Genomic DNA, 21,699 nt, shown 5'->3' on the forward strand with positions numbered 1-21,699 from the left:
TTAGGGACCCGCTGCACGGGTATATTCTTAAAATGTATTGTATTGTTTAATATAAGGTAATATATATTAATAATAATATATAATATAATATTATATTATATTATATTATATTATATTATATTATATTATATATATTATATTATATTATATTATATTACACGATACCTACAATAGCTGATTGCGACATCCATCGCGGGTCGCAATCAGGGCGCGGAGCACTGCAGCATGCGCGACCTGTTTTTTTGAGGTGTCTGCTGACTCACACGCTCTGCAACCTTGCTAGGGGGTTTGCAGACAATTTTGTCGGCTACAAGTTCAGGCAGGTACGAGGGTCCTTGATGGGTGGCGGGTACGTCACCCAGCTTGCGATATCTCTGGGAGCCCTGGTGGACGGCCTGCGTATCGATCCGACCCTTATGAACGCGCTGGACCACATCCGTTGCGGCGTTCGTTCCCCGGGCTCAACGGCACGTACGACCGACCGGTGGCCGGGGGGACGTGCGCCTTACGCCCCGGTGCCTTTAGTCGAGCCTCCCCTGCTCGCAGCACCGGAGGTGGAGCTTGTCCATGAGCCTGTCGACGCGGGGGTGGGGGCCGGCGGGGATTCAGATGACGGTGGTGACGGATGTGAGTATCCGGGCGCATCTCAGGTACGTTTTAATATATTATCGTTTTATTGTTTCTTTTAATTCGTCTTCGTGTCAAACGTATTTCTGTTGTTTTGTTGTTAGGGGCCGACGCAGCACTTTCCACGCACATGTCGCACGGTGCGTCTGGGTCCCACCACCGACGCTAGGTTGGAGGCCCTTGAGTTGGAGATGAGGCAGATGTTGCGCCAGATAGACTGTTCGATGAGCCGATGTCGCGCAAGATCGACTGGCTTGTTAGCAGTCGGGTAGCGGAGCTGTCTGGATAATAGTACACCGTGCCACCGCCACCACCCCTAGTTTTGAGCATGAGGCGAGCACGACTGGCGTGAGACGCGGATGGGGTGACGACGTGGATGCCGCGGACGGTTTGGGCCTAGGCGCAGGGGAGAGGACGACGCTGACGTTGGCGCGGCGTTTAGGGGCCTCGACGACGGCTTGGGCGTGAACATGGACAACTTCCCGTCGTAGATTTTTATGTTCTAGTTGTCGTATTTTTTTATTTGTACAGTTTATCAATATAACAATGATTTTTGGTATGTATATGTGTTAATTGTTTTCGTCGAAATAATATTAAATATTAAATAAATGATTAATATATAATGATAATAATGATAAATAACAATAACAATAATAACAAAATAAAAAACAAAAAAATAAAAATAAAAAAACATAATAAGAAAAAATTGGCGGTGTTTTCCAGAAACGCCGCGTACAGCTCTGTACGCGGCATATTGGACGGTGTTTTAGTAATTGGGGTGGTGTCCCTAGAAAATTTGTTTGTTTATCCAACACTCAACCTCAATTCTTTTCTAATGAGTATATTAACAGAGAACCATCCTTACATTATTTAAGTTTATTCACCTTGCCTTGCTTATGATACAAAGGAATACAATGGTTATTGATCAAAGCACACAACACAGGAAAACTAAATACACACAACATACAGCAACAAATCAATCTCTTTCGTTGATGTGGCCTAAAATATACAGACTATTATATAATATTTCTTATACTTTTAAGTGCTTTGAACTAAGTTTTTATTGAACATTACTCTTATTTGGCTCATATTTAGATTTTAATGGTTTCATGAATAAATGAACTAGATTGGAGTATTTTAACTAAAGTTGAGATTGAGTAAATATTCACACACATTTATATTAATATAATTGTTATCCATCAGGGGTAACTTTCTAGTCATATTAGTTAACGTAAATAGACTTGCATCATATTAGTTTTGAAAACAAAATATAATATTAAGAATTTCAAAGAACAAGTTATTTGTTGTGTTGGCTTTGTGTCACAGGACCCGGAAATTATTTGTGGTTAAGAGTTAGTGGGCTTCAATTTAAGTTATGTAGGCTTAAGTAATTTAAATGTTCAAAGTATGTTACGGGCTTGAAAGAAAATATTGATTGGGCTTTGGACTGGTTGTTGTGACCCAAAGAAGAAAGAAAGCTGGAATAAAAGGAAGTTCACGTATGTCGGCAAAAAGAAAAGAAGGCAATAGTATTTAACTAAGAGGTCGGCCGTGGGGCTTAGAGGTAGGGGTGTTCATCGGATCGGATAACGGGTTATTCGGTTCGGATTTGAAAATTTTGGAAACCTATCTGAAATCCGATCCGATCCGAATTAGGGACATTCCTATCAGATCCGAATCCGATCCGAATTAGGGACATTCCTATCCTATCCGAATTGAATTTGGATGGATTCGGATAATCCGAAATTATCCGAATAATCCGTATAACAAATATACAAACTTAAGTTTTATTAAATAAACATACAACATTGAAAAATAAAAATAAAACACTACAAGAATAAGAAAGTTAAGTAGTGTTAGAGAGTATAACGACGGAGTGTTATTGCATTTTTGTCTATGATGTGTTAGGTTGATTGAATGAATAATGAAGTTATGTTTATAAAGTTATTGTAAATGTTAATGGACTTGACTATATACACTAATAACATGTTACATATTCGAATTATTCTGATATCCGAATAATCCGAACTATCCGAAATTTTTTGAAATCCATATCAGAATCCAATCTGAATCCGAATTAGTTATTCGGATATTCGGATCGATCCGATCCGAATATCTGAATAAGAATTGGGATCGGATTATTCGAGTTTCGATTTCGGTTCGGATTTCGGTTTTTTCGGATTTCGTATTTCTTGAACACCCCTGCTTAGAGGGAGAGAAAGAAAAAGGCAACCACGGGGAGAGAAGGGCACGTTGGTTCGAGCAGAGAACGTTTGGGTTTAACACCTTCTCATCAAAACATCATTATTATTTGGTTTGAATTTATTGTTTTCGTCATGAACTTAATATTTGAACCTATTTATTTTCTTTTGTTCTTGGGTATGGTTGTTGGCTAAACCCTTAGACCACTTAGGTTTATGATGAACTTTTGTTGACGTTGGATTTTAGTTTAGATTTTGTTTTTGTTATGGTTTAGGATTAAGTAAGAGGTTTCTTGTTATCTATTCGATGCATATGTGTGCTTAGGATTGTTTGGTGAATTTTATTGTTTCACAGTTTCCTTGGTGATTGTCTGTCATTTGATAGGATTCTGTTAGGTCATCTACTGTGTGTTTTTGACTAGTTTATGGTTGATTTGCAATAAAGCCATATGAACAATATTAATAAATCAAATAGACATAATTGTGCTGCTAATCTAAATATCTGAGAGGTGATAGATTATATGATAAGTCTTGGTTGTTTAAGATTGCTAGATTTAGTTCTTCGTTAGGAGTCCATCTAGATTTGATTTTTCAGCCTTGTCTATCTAGTCGAGTGAATACTTTAAACTACCTTTGATTTCCGTGCTGTAAGGTAGGATTTCTTATAGAGGTACTTGTCATAAAATAATTAGCGACCGTAAGCGAGTCTAATTAATTTGGTGTTTTTAAGAACTTAATAGAAATCTATAGGTGTCTTATTGAGAAGGGTCAGGGATCCTGTTTGAGTTTTCTTTTAAGCGTCTATTTTACGATCCCAGTTCCATAACATGCATTTTCCAACATATTGATAATTGATACATTAGGGATTCTAGCCTAGGTGGTTGTTTGTCATCATTTGAATTAAGTCTAGGTTTAAGTCGTCTTTAAGTCTTAGTGATTAATTTAATATTAGTTTTTAGTAAAACCCCCCAATAATAATAAATAAATAGTCCAATCAGTTAGTCGAGTCTAATTAGCTAGTTAACGTAATTAAAGAGTCTCGTGTGTTCGATATCCGGACTTACTTAGCAGTACTAGAGTCGACCGGTTCACTTGCCGGTTATTAGTTTTAGTTAAGTTAAGAGTCTAGAATTATTACTTAATGTCTAGATTAGCGTTTATTTAGTTAATAAATTAATAACTACTTTTAGCAATCACCTGTTGCACTTTATTTTACACCGGCTCCACTACCCGCCTTCACGGCACCAACAGCCACCTCTGTCACCATCGGTAACAACCTCCACTATACCCTCTAGCGATCACCACACCACCATTCTGGAACCACCTTCACCGCTACACACTTTCGGTTCTTTTCTCAAATATGAAATACAACACACACACATTTCAACATAAAACTTCAAGATCAAGGAAGAATCCATTGGAGCTCACGTTGGTGGAAGGCTAACTCAAGTTCTTTGATTCCCATATCTAGTCCCTAAACACACTAAGTGAGCCTTTATCGTCCTCTAATCAATCTTTATGTTCATAAAAGTTGTGTTTATACTAGAATAATCACCCAAAGATATTTTTGCTACACATGAACATGCTAATAATAAGTTACTCGTTAATGAAATATTATAATATGGCTAGAACAAGATTTTAAACTCTTGAAAGAACATCACGTTTGTTTATACGCACATTGGTTAAAATATAGTGTTATATAAACATATATGTGTTGAAAGAATTATATATATATATATATATTAGTTTATAAAAGTTTTGTTATATATATGTGACTTTATAAAAAAAGAAAAAAATAAAAAAAAATAACTTTAAATATGAATGTAGAAATTTTAAGGAATGAATCACGGTTTAAAAGTTTAATAACTTGACAACTTGACATTTTCTTTAGTAAATATAACATTTGGTGATCTTTAAGTGAAATTGATCTATTGAAAGTACATATCTTATTTTATCTTACAATACCAATAAAAGAAAATATTGAAGCTTAGGTGTCAAGCCCACATTTCATTTAATTCCTAATCTCTCATCTTATTAATTCTAGCTATTCATGTATCATGTGTCAAAACCATTTTGCCAAATGGGTTATAACATAGTGTGGATTATATTCATTATTGAATCAAGTGTCATTTTCATACCTAAGGTTTGACCAATTACACAACTTTAGTATCTTTATTTAAATTTCTTGCAAATCAACACATGGTGTTTCCAAAATCATACTATTTTAGTAATTTTTGTTAACCTTGCTTGTTTTTCCATTAAGTCTACATTAAATTAATTCACAAGTATTTTGAGAATCACAACTGAAATAACAGATCTTATTTATTTTTATCATTTGACAAAACCCGTGAAATACACGGGTTCAAAAGCTAGTGTCTAAATATAAAAACATGGTTTCAAAGATTTAGAATTGGAAAAATTGAACTTCATAATGACAGAATAATATTTATGATACAAATATATTTTTCGAAAAATATATATAATTGGATCGTGGAAATAAAAAGAAATACGATTTAAATGATCATAAACGTCAAGTTGAATATTTACAAACAAGTAAAAATACAAATCTACTATATTTTACGGAAATATCGGTCGCAAATAAATGAATATTTTTGATAAAATAAATATATAGTTCTAATGTATATTTATCTATTACTCGACCAAGTGAAGCGGTTATGTCTAAATAAAACCGACACTTATGAGAATTATATTCTTAGTATCTATATAAGTATATAAATACTTGTTTTCAAAATGAATATAAAAACTTATCACCACGGGTCGTTCGAAAACTAACGTGTGAAACATTATTTACGAAACAAATGAAACGTTCGGTTGGTGAAAGCAACTAACACAAACAAACGAATAACACAAACAAACGAAACGCTCGGTTGATCAACGCAACTGACACCTTAAACGAAACGGTCGGTTGATGAAAAGCAACCGACAACTTAGACGAAATGACCAGTTGTTGAAAGCAATCGACACCTTAAACGAAATGATCGGTTGGTGAAAGCAGCCGACACCTTAAACGAAATGATCGGTTGGTAAAAATAGCCGACACAACAAATGAAACGACCGGTTGGTGAAAGCAACCGACACGAACAAGCTAACTGTCACATCTCAACCTAAGGCGGAAATGTCGGGACGTGAGCCGATTGTTCATAGCTCAAAGGTACTATCATAATATAAAAATGACAATATCTGTAAGTTAATTATTTTATTTCAAAAAGTGCACTCAACATCCAAATATGACAAAATATTCCAAATACGTAAATATAATCCAAGTAAACTTAAACAATGATTGTCTTCGTTAATTCCTAAGGTCTTGTCTAGGTATCCAAACTTCAACCTTCAACTCACACAATAACTTGCATATGCGTAGAAAATACAATAGAGTTTATCAACATAATGTTGAGTGAGATTATTACCAGCTTTGCAATGATATGATATAGTATGATAAATAAGCATAACGTAGTAAATTGCGGTAAACGAATCAAACCATAAACAAGTAGTTAGACCGTTGCCAAGCGAATCGGGCGTTGGTCAATAATATGAGCACCCTATAAAAGGGAATATGTTGGACTCCTTCTAAATATACGAATGAATGAATATTAGCACAAGTAAGCATGCAACAAGTATATTCAATTAATCAAACACAATTACATGTTTTCTATCTTTGGGATACATATATATATACATATATATAATATGAAATACGAATAATACGCATATGTCCCCAAAACGTTTAGAAAACTTAGTAAAATAGAGGAATGATAAAACTCACCTTAGATTAAAGGCAAGTGAATACAAATATGAATAAATGAGTAAATGATTAAGCGAGTCGTCCAATAACTGTAGGTCCTCTAGATGGATCTCACAACTTAACTCGGATCAATCCGTGTTGTTGGTTAACGGAAATCACCAACAACACTCAGATCTCGGATTTTAGTTTGTAAAAACAAAAGAGAGAAAAAGATGAAGTGGAGAGAGAAAACTTTATTTCTTAAGGGTTGTCTTGTAGTTGTGAAAGAGCGTTATTTGGAGAATGTGTTAAGGTGACCCTTTTATAGGGTCCCCATTTATCCAATACTTACAAAATAAACGTACAAAATAAACGTACTGAGTACATAATACATCGACTAAAAGCAAACGAAAACGACATACACAATCCTAAAAACAATATAGAATATCGGCCTTACAATCTCCCTATAGGATTGAGTATGTCGAGGAACTTTCGTCAGGTTCTTTGCTTCATCTTTATTTCTTGAAACTAGTACATGTCTTGATCCAGTAGCTTGAACGAGATTGGATCTTGGACAAATCTTTATTTTCCGTTCTTGTAGACTTATTTTTTTGGGAAGGATCGGCAATGGAAAACTTTAGAAACGTCAAATGCTGGAGGCTCGACATCTAATTTTCCCTTGTTGACTTTCTTGAGCCGACTGGTTTCTTCCCTTGTCTTCGAATGCAATCAGTTCATTTTTAGCTTCAACCACCAACTTTCACGTTCTCGTTTTCTTTTAAGCACTTCAGCACCTGCAACTCCAAGCAGGCAAGCAGACTTGATCTTGATCTACCTGTCCATGTACACCTGCACAATCAGACCCTCTCGAGGGTCAAAGAAGAATTTGTTCACAGACCCTCCCATTTTCAGTCCCTCAACTTGTAAGTGATTTGTTTAAGTACTAGGTTTCCATCAAACTTTGCATTAACGACCTTGACAACAAAACACATGATTTTGAATAAAACAAGGTTTAATAAAATATGTAAGAACATAATAACAACTTAAAATATTTTTGGCATTTTCATATATTTTAAAATAATGAAAATATATTCATAATAATTTGAAGTTGAAACATAAAATAAAACAAGAAGAAAAAATAAAAGATAGGAGTAAAGATGAAATTAATATTATATCAAAAATATTTACTTAAAAGTTTACTAAACTATTTTGTGAGAAAGATCACGACATGGAATTACATTATCTGTTAACGTTCTAGATCACACTTCTATTTGGACATTATTATGCCAAGAACCCAAAGTCGATTATAGATATAATTTGTCCACTTTAAACTTAACAAATATTTGGATGTCAAGGTGATATGTTAAGGTATTGATTAAGCACAATGCTTGTGTGGTCCCCATTTAATTAGACAAGTTATAGACTCCATCATACCTCGGGCTTAATTTGCTTTCACATGCCACCTCAACTTGACTTAAACCTTTCTTATCTGATCACAGTATGCTTATTGACACTTTGGACGCTTTACTTTGTACTCATGACTCTATCTAGAAAGATTAAAATAAAGCAGAAGCTCAGGGCCTTAACAATCAGGTAGGATAATACCATATTATCGCGCAAAGAAAGTCCAAGGCTTGAACACAAGAAAGAAAATAAAACAAAGTAGAAGATTCAGGGCCTTAACAATCAGATCTTGTATGACTAAAAACGTAGAAAGTCCAAGGCTTGAATCAAAATATGTAAGACCCCGAATCCCGGGAATCCTACAGTTGGTAATCACATCCATAATTTCACCAAATATTTAAAACCAAACATTTCATTTTATTTAAAACCAGTTCAGAGTAATTTAACAGCGGAAATTCATCAGCATCAAAAATTCCCAAAACCGGAAAAATACCAAATGATAAACAGTGGGAAAAAGTTAAGTATCTAAAATCCCAAAATTGAATATAAAGTGAAGTGTTTGTTTTATTTTAAAGTCCTCATCTAGAAATGCCTTCAACTCCGAGTAGCATCCAGCACGTCCAAGCGGTAAATCCACTTCTTAACCTGAAAGTCAATCTAACATGCACACAAAGTCAGCTAGAGCCGAGTGAGTTCAAGTTTTCATAAACAATATTCATACTTTATTTCAAAGTTATAGCTCGAAATAGAAGAGAGGATAATAATAAAATACATAAATTTAGTTCGCCAAATAATACATACATCGTCGAACACACGTACACAGGCCTCTCCACCACGAGTCAAGACTCGAGTAATATATTTGACCCGGATGCGGTAAGACCTAAGCACGTGACACAAGCCTTTCCACCACGAGTCAAACTCGAGTAATATATTTGAGTCGGTCACAGCTTACACATCCAAACACGTGATACGGGCCTTTACACCACGAGTACAACCCGAGTAATATATTTGACCCGATCACGGTTTAACATACAACGGGCCTCTTCACCACGGGATTTTAAAACCCGAGTAATATATTTGACCCGCCAAAATGATGATCATGCCACACGGGCCTCTCTACCACGGGATTTGAAAACTCGAGTAATATATTTGACCCGGCCGTAATCACCATGCACACACACACATCAATAAGCCTACTCACATCATTCTTAATCACAAGGAACTAAATATCATCACCCAACCGTAGGCTATAAGGTAACACATACTCATACATATATATAATCCCAAAATATACCATATCGTAAGCCATCCTTAGTCACGAATGGCTAACTAACATCACCAATCATAGGCCTTAGGGTAACACATGCACACACACACACACACACTCATATATATATATATATATATATATATATATATATATATATATATATATATATATATATATATATATATATATATATATATATATATATATCATCCCAAAATATACCATATTACAAGTAAGCCTATGGGCCATAAGGTAATATATAATAATCAGTCCAATACATGAACTAAGTAAATAGGTCTACTCGTATTCAATTACTACCAAGCCTATTAACATCCTCGAGTTAGTCCATAACCAGGTATATAACCTTAATGAATTTATGACCAAACGAGTCTAAAATATCCTAAGGCACAGAATGTAACTCACACTGGATTTTCATAATTGCACAAACATTATCAAAACAATACAATCACCTTCAAATTATTTTAACGAATAAAATCGAGTCGTGCTAATTCCATACGAATCAGTACTGAGAAGCATGTGCCCATCACTCCAGCAATGGCACCAAAGATGAAATATAGAGTCCCTATATCCTTGTGGTTAGTGGAGAACAGCCATCGGACCGGATTTGTCATAAAATTGATATTCTTTCGTTTTCTTCCTTATCAGAGAGGGGCCCTTGTTGTGCGGGGCTTCTTTTTGAAAAAGGGAAAAGAGAGTCCGACTTTCGTGTGTTAAGCATCTAATCCTAATCTTTATGTTCTCTGTGTTAGAGGAGTTAGATGTCCCTCATGTTGAACAGTCTGACATCAAGTTTATTAAGACCTGAGTCGCATAACGTAAAAAGAGTTAGAAAGGGGCATCATGAACTCACCTGACACGAGGCACACAATCAACAACGAGCTATAGAACCTCTAATCAAATCCGCAATTCACAACCTGTCGGATTGCACACAAAGATTACTAACTAAACCATACCGACTCGTTTATCCTACGATGTGTTCTAAAATGGTTTGAGTTACCTAAGCCCCTTCTTTACCACTTTCAACTATAACAGCCCCCGGGGCCTTATATTTACCAACACGACCCTTAGATACTCCCGGGAATAAAGAATTCCCAAATTACCCCCGGAAGTGCTAGGCAAGACGAATATGCGCGTTTAAGAGTTGCTTAGGAACTTAATATACAACTCAGCCCCGTGTGGACCCAACTTGATAAATTCACAGCCCATAAGTCCACACGACGCTACACGATTCAAATGGGTAGGTAACTCGCAAGTACAACGCACTGACTATTCAATAAACGCAAATGCGCGTTGTACCAACCCGTTTGAGTAACCGACAACCAATTCAGCCCCAATAGTTATAAAAATCATTTTCCAACAGCCCGTACATTAAAACGAAGCTATCCAAACTGAATTGGTCATCACTTACTTCATCCCTCGCGTTAAACGCGACAATCTACCATTCTAGTCAACCGAAAACTATCTTTCAAACAACAACTAGTTGACCAAACAAACGAACACCAAAGGACATGATTTTAAAGTATGTAATACTAGACATACCTAGGAATATGTTGGTGCAAAAACTCACTTCAAACAGTCCCGACAAGAACACAATTGAACATCCACCGGTTAAGCCTAAAACGAACCTATCGATCAATAACAAACATAACGTGCAGATTTTAGCATGCGAAGATGCATTTGATTACATAGTATAAACTTTGAAATAAATTATTAAATTTTTACCAGACATTAATAAGTGTCTTAGGTTTATAACACTATTTTTATTATATTTTTATAGTGGAAAAAAAATCATAAAAGTTCCTCCAACACAGAAAGGTATGTGCAGCTATTTCAGTGCGCAACAAAATAGTTTTATTTTTATAAAACTCATTACCCAGCCAAATTAAACTATTCCAATTGGGTTTGGTTCCTAACTCAAAATACTAATTTCCAGTTGTGTAACCAACCAATTTGGACTTATCAAAAAAGAGTTATGATGTCGGGAAGACAGACCAGAATCCGTCATCCCGAATCAGCTTTGACACTCAATCTTATAAAATCATAAAAACCATTTAAATTTCGTCCAAAAATTACATATTATACCTTTCTGGAAACTAGACTCAAAGTAGAACATTATAGAAACACGAATAGATAAAAAACAATACATTTTCATTGAGTTAAAGACCGAACAATAAACGAGTACGAATCTGTCAGAAATCGTTATAACCAAAACTCAACCCTAACGACCAATAAGCGCGTTAATATGATCAATTAAGGTGTAAGAGACTTGGGGAAACATAGAACTAACCTTCAATTGAAGTTTTAGACCTTAATCATGGCTGCACAAAAGAAAAACGAGGGTGGGGAAGCTTGAGTAGGCTGCCGATCGGACAAGGGAATGGGGGGGGGGGGGTTTAGGGTTTGTTTATTTTGTTATAAAAATCTTACCCTCAAGCCCCTCCAATTATAAAGGATTGGCATCTTGGTTGAAAAGTTAAATAAATTAACGTACCGGGATGATGAGAAGGTTTCCGAGGAGTGTTGGTTCAATTCCCGAGAAATATACATACTACAAGCTTTAAATCTTTGAACCAAAAATTAACGGGCGTTACAAAATAAAGGAAGAAACAAATCAGAATTAAAAATCCTAAGACAGACGTCTTTTCATTTTTCTTTTTCTTTTCTGACTCTTTTCCTGTCTTGTCTTTTATGTTAATTTTCTTTTCTGACTCTTTTCTTGACACAATAACATAAAATTGACACACGACAATATAAGACAACTGTGATCAGGTAAAGAGAGGCTTGGGTATAACATGTTATTTACGTTTCTGCCTTCATTGATATGACTTTAATTGGAGTCGGCAACCACGTCATAACGTGTAACCACTAGCATAGGCAGATATTTAAGTTTATATCACTATGACACTTACTCATTTGTCAAGCCTATCTACACATCAAGCAATGATCTTGTTGCCTTTTGATCTACTCTTTTCATGTGCTAGAATCATTAGAGATAATTTCTTATCATTTTCCAAGGGTCGGATCAATTTCTCAAAATTTTAAAAGTTTAAAATATCCAACTCCCTCCAAACAGGAGCTCCCTCTAAACGGGATAATCTCTTTTGGAATATTTTTAGATTTTCTTAAATGAACAAAAAATCTTTTTGGTAAATCAAATGATTTGTTTTTGTTTTTCTTGAAATAAAAATCTTTTTGGTGAATTAAACTAAATTCAATTTTTTCCCTCTAAAATTGTGACATTTTTTAAAAATATTTACAATTTTATAACAAAAAGATAGATAGGTTGTTTCAGTCAAAATTGATCATGCCGAGCTATTCGACCATAAATTCAAATCCGGCATAATCGATGGTTTTTGTGAAAAGGTCAGCAAAGTTGTATTCGGATGAACTATCTTAAGCATGTATCATCACATTGTATAACAAAGTTGAAGAGATTCAAAACGAGACCCAACAACTTATGCTGGATCCATCACTTGAGAGAAGTAGTTGGACGAGGTTAGTTTGAGAAACGCTCGATAAGTTGTTATTGAACCATTTAAACAAGACTTCTCTTCCTTGAAGTTTGTCCTCTCATATTGCTTATGAAAGACTCGATTCCGCCATCGAATGGTTTAGCCTAAAATAGCAAGGGTTCGTCTCCCATCATATGCTGGGTGCAATCACTATCTAAGTACCTAATACTATCGATAGTTCTCCTTGATTGACCCTGCATGCGCTAAGCGTTTAAATAGACATGGGTTCCCGTGATACTTTTGTCCCGGGAAGGTCAACCGTAAACTGACCAAACTTAATTTTATTTCCTGAAAACCATTTATTTCTTGTTGGAGCCTCACTTAATGAAGATCAGTCCTTAGGAATCCAAGTAAAAACTTGTTCCTTGGTTTTGGAAATTTTGGACTTTTCTTTTCTTGCTTTTAGAACTGTTTTTGGTGAATCCTCAGACTTAAGTCTTAGGATCCTTTTTGATTTTATCCTTCTTGATTTTCCAAAAAGGTTTCTTTTTGTGCTTTACTTTATTTACTTTGGATCTCACATCCATTTCACTGGGTTCACAGCAGCTTGATTAGTCCTTGAATCTAGGCTACTAAAAGCTCCTTTTGGGGACTGACTAAGCCGCCTTTGAATATCAATTTGTTGTTTAAACCAGTACTTGCAATGTCTTGCAAGGTGAGAAGAGTGACTACACACAAAATAACACTTTCTCCTAGGAGTGCCATAGAACTCATCTGAACTATAATGTGGTTGGTGTGGTGGGAAAGGTGATCCTTGGAAATGAAAATTATTATGAAACACATTTGTGTAATATGGATCAATAAAATTTTGTTGATAATGACCATAGTGGTTGTTATCATAGAAGTTGTATGAATGGGGATTTCTTAATTGATTGGTTGTTTGAGAAAATGATCATTTATTTGGTGAAACATATTTACACGAAGTACTTGCCTTTTTCATTTTCAAAAACTTTGCTTTTACTTTAATTATCCTCAGTCTCACAACTTGATATGTTCACCTCAACACTTTCATTGACACATTTTTCAACAAAAGTTTGATTACAAACGGTTTCATAATCACAACTTGTGTTCGTTTCCACCAACCCACTTTTTTCAACACAACCTGCTGAACAAGATGAATCACCACTAGAATCAACAGTTACATGTATTGGAGCAGTTGCTTTAGAAGTTGGAGGAACAAATGTTACTAGTTTTGGTACATGACCAACTCCATATACCATCTCTTCCTTTGGAGGAGTGTTATAACTAAAATGGGGCAGGCTGGTATAATTATCATTCATAGGTGGGGGTACAGTCGTATAATCATAACCTAGCCCAGCCTTTAGTTCAACACTTCTCTGTGCTCCAATAATTTCATCCAACTGACCAGATGATTTCTCAAATCTCTCGACTGCTTTTTCGTGTTTCTCAGCAGTTGACTTATTAACAGAAATTTCACTTTTCAAGTTTTCATTTTCATCTTGTAATTTTGAAACTATGTTTTTGTAGTATATAACTTTTTGTTGAGTTTGAAAGATTTTCGGTCGGAGATTTGCAACATCATCATGATGAGTTTTAATCTTATCAGCATACATCTTATCAGCTTTTACTTACTCGGCATTTATATTCTTTAATTTTGATATTTCTTTCAAAATATCATCATAGTTTTGTCTATAAAACTCAACTTTGTAAATGCAAGCCTGTGTGCACATATTTGAGTGTACCTCTGGAAGGATAGGACATGCATGACTTCTTCCACCTGCAGCACTTGTTCCAACTATATTTTCTTTGAACTGATTGTTTATTCGGAGCTTATCTTCCATTATTTCAAAAGACTTGATGGTAGAAGTCAACTCTGAGAGTGATATGACATTCAGGTTTGTGGTTCTCTTGATGGTGACTACACTGATGTTCCATGTATAAGGCAGTGAATCCAACAGCTTCATGTTTATCTCAGACAAACCATTGATGATACCGACACTTCTCATTTTGGATACGAGTGACTCAAATCTGTTGATGAGAGAGGCAACCGATTCTCCTTTAATATGTTTAAACATGTCAAATTCTCCTTTTAACATTGTCTTTCGGCTTTCTCCCATATCCAGATTTCCTCCAAGCATAGATTCGTAAAACATTTTTTTTAACTCGATTAGATTTTTTTTAAAATTGCTACAGTACCGAGTTGCTACAGTAGCCGAGTTACTACAGTACCGAGTTCCTACAGTAGCGTGCGAATCGATTTTCTATAGTGCTCATGCGAATCAATTTGCTACAGTACCCGAGTTGCTATAGTCCCCCCCTTGCGATGCGACTCGATTGCTACAGTACCGTGTGATGCGACTCGATTTGCTACAGTACCCCCCGGTGTGAATCGATTGCTACAGTACCCATGTGATGCGATTGCTACAGTACCCCCGAAGCAACTGCTACAGTGACCTTTTTTTTTTGAAAATATAACTCTTAAACTTCTAAAAAGTCAAAAGGACTTTATTCTAAAAACCACTAAATCGGCCTAGATCTGAGTTTTTAAGCTGAATCTAGGCACTAAACAAATAAACTTAAAACGCTAAAAACTTAGATTTGGTGATTTTCGTGTATTTCTAATGTGTAAAGGACTCCAAAAGAGTTGAGTAACACAAAATCAACCTCAAATCCAACAAAAACTAAGATCAAAATCCGAAAAGTTTGACTCGAAAACCACAAAAAGTCGAGCCGAAAGCTCTGATACCACTTGTAGGTCCTCTAGATGGATCTCACAACTCTTGGTTAGCGAAAATCACCAACAACACTCGGATCTCAGATCTTAGTTTGTAAAAACAAAAGAGAGAAAAAGATGAAGTGGAGAGAGAAAACTTTATTTCTTAAGGATCGTCTTGTAGTTGTGAAAGAGAGTTATCTGGAGAAATGGGTTAAGTGACCTTTTTATAGGGTCCTCATTTCTCCAATACTTACAAAATAAACGTACCGAGTACGTAATACATCGATTAAAAGCAAATTAAAACGACATACACAATTCTAAAAACAATATAGAATATTGGCCCTACACTAATGCGTCGAATGAAATAAACCAACAGAACCTGGAACTATGAGATATGATAATATAAGTAAAAATAAACTCATTTCCGCTGGAATCAACCCAAACGAACGTCTAGAACTCCGGTTATGTTAAATTAAAGATTTAAGCGAGTTGGTACTGACTAGAATCCGAACAGCGAGTTGGAAGTCGGGTTTTGGTCAGTAGTTTTAAAATTTCATTACGAGAATAAAGGTATTATAGACCAAACGTCTGTTTTGACCAGAAGTACGAGAAAATGTAAAGTCAAACTTGTTGACTGTCTTGCCCTTTAACGGGTTTTAATGACATTTACCAGCCAATACCCTTCAATCTCAAAAATTGATTGAAGTTTATTGACTAAGCAATATGTATGAACGATTACTTAGTTTACAACCTACCCGAAAAGTGCAAGAATCAACCACAACGAAGAGTCAAAGGTTCAAAAGTAAGGAAAGTCAAACGTGTATGCTTGTATCTTCAACAATAATGCGAGAACCAAAGCATTCTATGAAGCACAGAGAGGGGTGACCGTTGAGAAGGCTCTATAGGGTTAGAATAAAGTTTGTGGCAGGTTAGAATGAGATGTTTATATAGAATTTACTAAAACGAACTAATTATGGTTAACATGCTCGTTTAAGCAACCGAATATGAAATTAATGACTAAATCAATGACATAAGCCAGAAGATTTCATGCTTGATCGTAAGTAATGATATGGACTTGTATTTTAGTTTTAATTTTTTTTCTTGGACCTTAATTTACTCGATTTATGCCTAAAATAAGCGATTTGCATGCTAAAAATGAACTAGGAAAGGTAATCAAGAACCAAATATGATCAGACATGCCATAGCGCCGCGCGACCACCTAGGGTGGCTGCTGTCATGCGGTGCCCCGGCCTCCATGGGGACAAGTTTTGAATTTTGACAGTTATGGTCCTTGTAGTTTGATAATTGGCTAAATATTGAACCTTTTATGCTTAAAACAAGAAATGAACAACATGTAAAATGAAAAGGGTATAAAGTGAACATGAGAAACTTTAATATATATAAATGTTGATTTTGATTCATAATAAAGATCTAAATATGTTCCCAGGTCGGGTTATGAGTAAACGAATACGAGTTCGAAAAATCTGAGATGTTACACTAACGAATCAACTAGATGGGTGAAAGCGACTAGCATAAACAAACTTGCGAGTCGATAATGGTAACTAACTAACCTTACACGTTTAGGACATGTGATGGCAGCGCACTTTGGGTTTAAACTGAAACTATTGGGTTTTTAATAAAATTCCGGTGATTACGGTTCGAAACGCAGGATTTGTTTGTTGTTACACGTTGTTATTGGTGATTAATGGTCGTTGTTAAGGTCTAAAGATGTTATGAATTGCTAATTGGATTAACTCGCATGCTTAATGGTGTTTCTAACTTGGCCGGAGGCGTTTTGGAGCTCGCCGGAATTTGGGTGGTCGGAAAACCGTGCTCAAGGGGGTATAGATGGCTGGTTATAATATTAATAATATAATTTAAAAGAATTTTCACTTTTGACCCTTGGTCTTTGGTATTTCATTAAAACAGAAATTAAACATTATTTACATTTCAAACCTTAAACTTTAGTAAATGAATAAAACTTGGAATATATTATGTAACTTGGATATTTTCATATTAAACCCGTAAAGTTTAGAAGTTGAATAAACATAAGTTTTAAATCATCGGAGTTTCACTAATTGCTTAAAACAAATAGGAAATGAACGAACAGTAATCGTAAATCATCGTGAACATAATGTTAACAATAAATGATGAACATGGATACCTTAAAACGACAAACCGGGTCGGTTTAACGAATGCAAATGCAAAATTTAAATTCGAATAAGTAAAAATTAACGAACGAAACTTGAGAATATTATAATATATATATATATAATAACAAAACTGTAATTCAAAATGGGTTGGGTTTTCGGGTTTGAAAAGTAACAAATGCTACAATTTGAACTGTCTCCGATCATCACCAAACCTAGATCTAAATGCCCCACACTTCAATCCGCTATAACTACGGAGAAAGGGAGGAAGATGAGGGAGTGGCAGTGATAATTGTGTTCATCTTAGTCCAGCGGCGACAATTTTAGGGTTTGGTGGATGGTGGCAGTTCATGGTCAAAGAGAGGAAGATGAAACAGCAACAGTTATGAGGCAACGGTAGCGGTAGGTGGATGTGGTAGTTCAAGGTGGCGATTATCGGTGGTTAGTTGCGTTGGAGTGAATAATATTCATAGATGCACTGTGATGTTTGTGAAGAGACGAATGCTCGTGTGGCTTATAATATGATGGCAAACTCGTAATAACTAAGAAAGCAAAGTATGGAAGGTTTTTAAAAACAAGGGCATCATGGACTTTTTGCTTGGACAATAATCATATATTAGATGGTCGGTTTCTATAATCTCATTAAACAGAGTACATATACAAAATGATTCTTCTAAAATCCAAATTTTGAAATTTGAAAACAAACTATGTGATTATCGTCTGCTCTGTGTTTATTATTCCAAATTTTACATAAATTGTTGTTTTTTTTTGTTTTCTTTTTTTAAGAATTACTTCAACTCAATGAATAATATTAATATTAATATTAGATTATGTGGGGATTATTTTAATATGTTGGAGTGTGTGAATAATTTCATTGTGTAGGGATAATTACACTATGCAGATGAATGATAATAAATTTGCCTACACAAGTGACATAATATAATTAAAAATAGATAATATGGGATGCGGAGATAAGAAAAGTCTTGATGTAGGGATTATTGAACTATGATATTCACCTACACAAGTAACGTAATTTTATTAAATATAAAGAATGTAGGATGATCAAATTAAAAATAATCTTGGTGTAGGAATTACTGCACTGTGTGAGGAGATAAAAAAAATCGTGGTGATTATTGAACTGTGGTATTCACCTACACAAGTAACGCAATTTAATTAAAAATAAAGAATGTTGGAAGAGCAGATTAAAAATAATCTTGGTGTAGGAATTACGAAGGAATTGTTGCACTGTGTAGGTGAGTGTAGGATAATGAAATAAAAAAGAATCTTAGTGTTTTTTTTAATTTAATTAAAAATACAAAAAATGAATGGTTTGGAAATGATTTATGATTAAAATAAAAGAGTTAAACTGTAAACGTAATTAGCAAATAAATAAATTAATAAAGGTGGAATAATAATGAAACTTCCATAAATTTAATAGCTACCAAAGATAACAGGTTAAATTCTTTACCATTATACCCCTAGGTTTAATTAAAAGTAAAAAAACAAAAGGAAATTTTTGATCGGTTGAAATGATTTCTCATGTTTTTCACACTAATATGATTTCTCTCATAAAATTAACCCTATATATATGTATAATTTCTCCTTATTTTCATATATATTCATTTCACTAGAAACTCGCGATATTCGACTTTAAACGCCTCTACCGGTATGTCTATAATTACTCTAGCAGTAACTATACGTAGGATATGATGCAATTAATTAATTAGTTAATGAAATAAAGAATGAAAAACCACAAATAATATACCTTCATTGACTTCCCCATAATATTGTGATTATGATTTTTTTTAATTTGAACTAATATTTCTCAAAACACAATCAGAATATCTGTGTTTTTTTTATTTTGAAATCGTACCGAATTTGCTTTAGTTATTTCCGAACTTTATTTATTTATCATAATTGAGTCAATTATTTTCGGTACTTTCCTTATGTATTATCATAATTGAGAATCACTGACAGATTAATTAAGTTCCCAATTAGTAGGGTCCATTCCGTATAAATACCCCCGGCCTTAAACTAAAACCGTACGCACGTCTTCTAGGGTTCATCGTTAGAGAGGTTTGCGATTCATTTTGATGCGTGTTTTTGGGATGTTTGTTTGTTAATTATGTTTTGTATTAACAATAACAAATGCATGGAATTGTTGTGTTGTATATAGTTTTATAGGCATGCAGGCGTTGTTGAAGAGAGCTGGCAGCAGTATACTAAGGCCGGCAAGTCCATATGCCTTTCGAATTCAAACGACGCATTCGCTGTGGCCTGAAACCAAACTTGTGGTGGAAGGTATGCCCCGTTGACTATTTAATCTGTTTTTGCCTCTCCCGTTGATTAACCCAACTCATGAGTACGTTGCACGCAGGATTGGCATCGACTGTAGATGACAGGGTCTTGCGAGAAACGTTTATCCCGTATGGGGATGTCACTGAAGGTACGTACGTATGTTATTTATGGTTTTTCTTTCTTTTTTTGTTTAACTGATGATTAATTGCATCTTATGTACAGCCATGGTACTCGTAGATAAATCAACTGGCAGGTCAAGAGGTTTTGGCTTTGTTACTTATGGAGACTACGACTCCTGTAGCCGAGCAGTCAGTGCCATGCATCAATGGGTATATATATATTTTCGTCTTTCCCCGCGGGCGTTGTCAAATATATATAGATATTGATATAATATACGTGCAGGAGTTGCATGGTCAAACGGTGCGTGTGCGCTGGGCATCACCACCAGGTGGTTATAGCATTGATCTGGATGGAAGCGAAACAAGACCGTTTAGTCTAGTCGATGCGAGACCAACTTCTGTCTTTGATAGATGGAGAAGTTTAGATTATAAACGTCAACTACTTGCACCTGGAATGGTTCTCCTTAAGAATTACCTCACCCTGTTGGGCCAGGTAGCGCTTCTTTTAATTTATATACGCGATTTGTTTAATATTAAAACTATTTCCAATACAGTTTCAGAAATTAGTTACCCGTTGGATTGAATTGGATTTAATATTTCAGGCTGATATACTGAATATATGTCAAAAGAGAGCAATGGGTCCTGGGTGGTTTTACAAGCCTAGAAGCCCAAGTGGACATGAACTTCACCTACGGATGATGTGCTATGGTCGACACTGGGATCCAGTGGCAAGGTATGAGAAAACACACAGAAGTGGTGATGGTTCTGATCCACCACCGATTCCCGATGAATTTATGTCTTTGGTTGAAATCGCAATTCAAGATGCCCGCAAAGCCCAGCTGGTTACATTTCCTACAATGCGCCCAGATATTTGCATAGCCACTTACATCTTTAGTCGACTTGCCCTTCATCAGGTTAGCTGTTACTCGTTAGTTACTTGCACACTCCTTTGAATGTCTCTTAGCTTTTGACTAATATCTTACAATTCACATTAACAAAATAATTATCATATATGGATTTGTTACTATTATGCATGGCTTCAGAAAAATAAATATATTTTATGTGAGCTATATAATTCTAGAAATGATACGCCTGGGCTAGGTTATGTTATTAAAACTTTTATACTATCTGCCTGGCACATAACATATAAAACATAACTCTAATGGTAGAGTTCTTTACTGTGTGTTTCTATTTGAACACAGGATTGCGATGAAAGCTCTGACACTCTTGAAAGAGGATCGCCTGTGGTCTCCATCTCCATTGGCGACGCAGCGGATTTCTGGTATGGCCCTACTAGAGATGAAATCAGCAGAGTTAGGTTGGATTCAGGTGATGTATTGATATTCGGTGGGCACTCTAGGCTGTATTTTCACGGGGTGAGGTATATCTCGAGCGGGGAGTTTCCTAGAGACTTATTGATGGATACCGGGTTTCTATCGGGCCATCTAAACCTTACTTTAAAAGAATGCTGATCCTGCTCTTAATGCCCGTTCTTCTAGAAGTGTGACGTTTAACGGTTTTAGATTTTCTTCGAGTTCTTGTTGGTTACCTTGTTTGAGCATATTGGTGCCAATGGATACTTTTCCGACATGCCAAGTTTAGTGCTTGTCAATTTCACTACACGGTGACGTACGTGTTTGTGGTTTGTTTCAGACGTATTCATCATCACTTTATATAA

The 21,699-nt window shown here is 35.4% G+C and overlaps 1 protein-coding gene across 1 annotated transcript; it reads left to right on the forward strand.

The window, feature by feature from the left end:
* The first annotated feature begins 19,790 nt into the window (after window positions 1-19,790).
* LOC143541633 (DNA N(6)-methyladenine demethylase ALKBH1C-like) lies at window positions 19,791-21,493 on the forward strand. Its single transcript, XM_077034406.1, has 6 exons — window positions 19,791-19,905; window positions 19,982-20,050; window positions 20,125-20,231; window positions 20,305-20,514; window positions 20,624-20,935; window positions 21,224-21,493. The coding sequence occupies exons 1-6, from the start codon at window positions 19,791-19,793 to the stop codon at window positions 21,491-21,493; spliced, it is 1,083 nt and encodes a 360-aa protein (XP_076890521.1).
* The last annotated feature ends 206 nt before the right edge of the window (window positions 21,494-21,699 follow it).

Source organism: Bidens hawaiensis, unplaced genomic scaffold, assembly GCF_021521415.1.
Source record: "Bidens hawaiensis isolate Kalapana, Puna unplaced genomic scaffold, B.hawaiensis_p1.1 tig00012618_1, whole genome shotgun sequence".
Classification (NCBI taxonomy): Eukaryota; Viridiplantae; Streptophyta; class Magnoliopsida; order Asterales; family Asteraceae; genus Bidens; species Bidens hawaiensis.